The 2,022-nt window shown below is 47.4% G+C and overlaps 1 protein-coding gene across 4 annotated transcripts in view; it reads left to right on the forward strand.

The window, feature by feature from the left end:
• The window catches only part of CARD19 (caspase recruitment domain family member 19), an 18,446-nt gene that overhangs the window by 3,581 nt on the left and 12,843 nt on the right, over positions 1–2,022 (forward strand). The window contains exon 1 of one of the 4 annotated variants that reach the window (XM_017737336.1): positions 338–519. The exons of the other annotated variants lie outside the window; for them this stretch is intronic. Within the exon in view, the coding sequence (XP_017592825.1) occupies positions 513–519 (7 nt within the window). The 5' untranslated portion in view covers positions 338–512. Of the gene's footprint in view, positions 1–337; positions 520–2,022 lie in introns of those variants that run through there. 4 annotated transcript variants of the gene reach the window in all.

Raw genomic sequence — 2,022 nt, forward strand, 5'->3', positions numbered from 1 at the left:
GGCCCTGGGCAGCGCCGCGGGGTCTCCGCTCGGCCGGGCCGCTGTGACAGCGCGGGCAGGGCTGGGCTGGGCGCGGGGCTCAGGGCAGCAGGTGCGAGCGGAGCCCCAGCCTGGTGTGTCCAGGTGTAGCTGGGCAGTGCCACGTTTCACACCCTGGCACACTGGCTGCATGTTGTGTGGCAGCGAAATCTGCTCTTTACCTCCAGCCTCCATCCAGCTCGCTGGGATCGTGCCTTTACACCTGGGGAGCACACAGGCTATCCTGGTAACTCAAAGGCCCTGTTGTTTTAGCCATCGTATGGAGCTTGGAGGACTGGGACTGTGTGTAACCTGATGTCACACTCGAGTATCAAATGTCTTTTAATATTTTGCTCACTGCAGTTTTGCTATGTTTTCCTCTTCTGTTTTTAAAAGCTATTTCAAGTAAAAATGATTTACCGAAGTCTACAATTCCCTGACAGGAGGGTGTAGCCAGGTGGGTGTCAGTCTTCTCCCAAGCACCAAGCGACAGGATGAGAGGTAATGGCCTCAGGTTGCACCAGAGGAGGTTTAGGTTGGATCTTAAGGAAAATTTGTTCATTGAAAGGGTTGCCCAGGCCTGGTACACGCTGCCCAGGGCAGTGGTGGAATCACCATCCCTGGAAATGTTCAAAAAATATGTGGTTGTGGCACTCCAGGACATGGTTTAGTGCTGAACATGGTGATGCTGGATTGATGGTTAGACTCAGTAGTCTTAAGGTTCTTTTCCAGCCTAATGATTCTATGATTCTCTTGGCGTGCTGTCAGAGACTCTTGACTTCTAGTAACTTGCCAGTAGCACATGGCAGTGGGTAGCAGGGGAGGGCAGCATCTTGTTTTTCACCTCTATCATCCTTCCAGCCCAGAGGAGCAGACCAGTTGCTCTTCATTGTGGTGCATTTGGTAACCAGTGCCATCTGGTCATCTCAGACAATTTCTCTGCAGCCAGACTCCTTAAATCCTTAACATCCCTTTCTTGGGCTCTCGAAAGGGAAGAGCCAAAACTAAATTAATCTAATACTTTGTTGAGAGAGACTTCTTCCTCTTTTTCCTGCAACACGTCTGAAAGGAGCTGCCATGGACACGTACAAATGGTTTTGATTGTCTGATCCAAACCTTCAAGGTTTTGGTTGCCAGCTTTCCTGTATGATGTTTATGAAAATTACCCAGGAGTTTTACAGGAAGTAGCAGCTTGTGTTTGCACTGCACAGCAGACACCACTGAGGTTTCTGGAGTGGATGTTTGCAAGTTCTGTGTGTTACAGAGAATGTCAGAGAGCTGCATTGGGTTTTCTGTCTGTTGTATTTAAATTTATCTCCTTAATGATCCTGTCTGTTTGCTTGATAAACTTAAGAAGGCTTTTAAGGGGAAAACAAACCACAGATGAAACCATAATAAAGATACAGTGGTGTCAGAGACAGTGTCAAGAGTCCTTATGTAAGTATTAGTGGAGTTATTAATTGGGAATGTGTACCTGCCTGACTTTAAGGTGGTTGGCAGCATTTATGCTCCCAGGACCCAGGTGTGGATGAGAGTGCTTACATGTTGCAGCGTGGCAAGGAAGGGCTGATCTCAGCCTACAAATTTGAAATGCAGCTGTATTTATTAATTTACTGTGATAAATATGAAGTGGCAATGCAGCTCCTTCGGGCCCTGTGGCTTTATCCAGAAGGGCAGTGAAAGTAGATCATGGAGAAATGTATGTAGGGGATTGCGACAGACAAAATCCTGTTTGATGTTCCTTGTACAGAAAGCAACATGAGGTTTTTTTATGCTAAGAATAGTTAAGCAGAACCAAAATTACAAAGGGGTTTTTGTCAACCAATATAACCTGAAAGTTCTGGTTTGTGTTGTGCCAGTGGCTAGTGACAGCTTTCAGGGACCACACACCTCACCACAGGCATATGGAGCAGGAGTGCAAAGGTTTGTCCGACATCCTGGCTGCTGCCAGGGTCTGGCATGTCCCTGCCTAAGTTAGGAATTGTCTCTGACAAACTCCCTGTG

Source organism: Corvus brachyrhynchos, unplaced genomic scaffold (genome assembly GCF_000691975.1).
Source record: "Corvus brachyrhynchos isolate BGI_N302 unplaced genomic scaffold, ASM69197v1 scaffold266, whole genome shotgun sequence".
NCBI classification, from domain to species: domain Eukaryota; kingdom Metazoa; phylum Chordata; class Aves; order Passeriformes; family Corvidae; genus Corvus; species Corvus brachyrhynchos.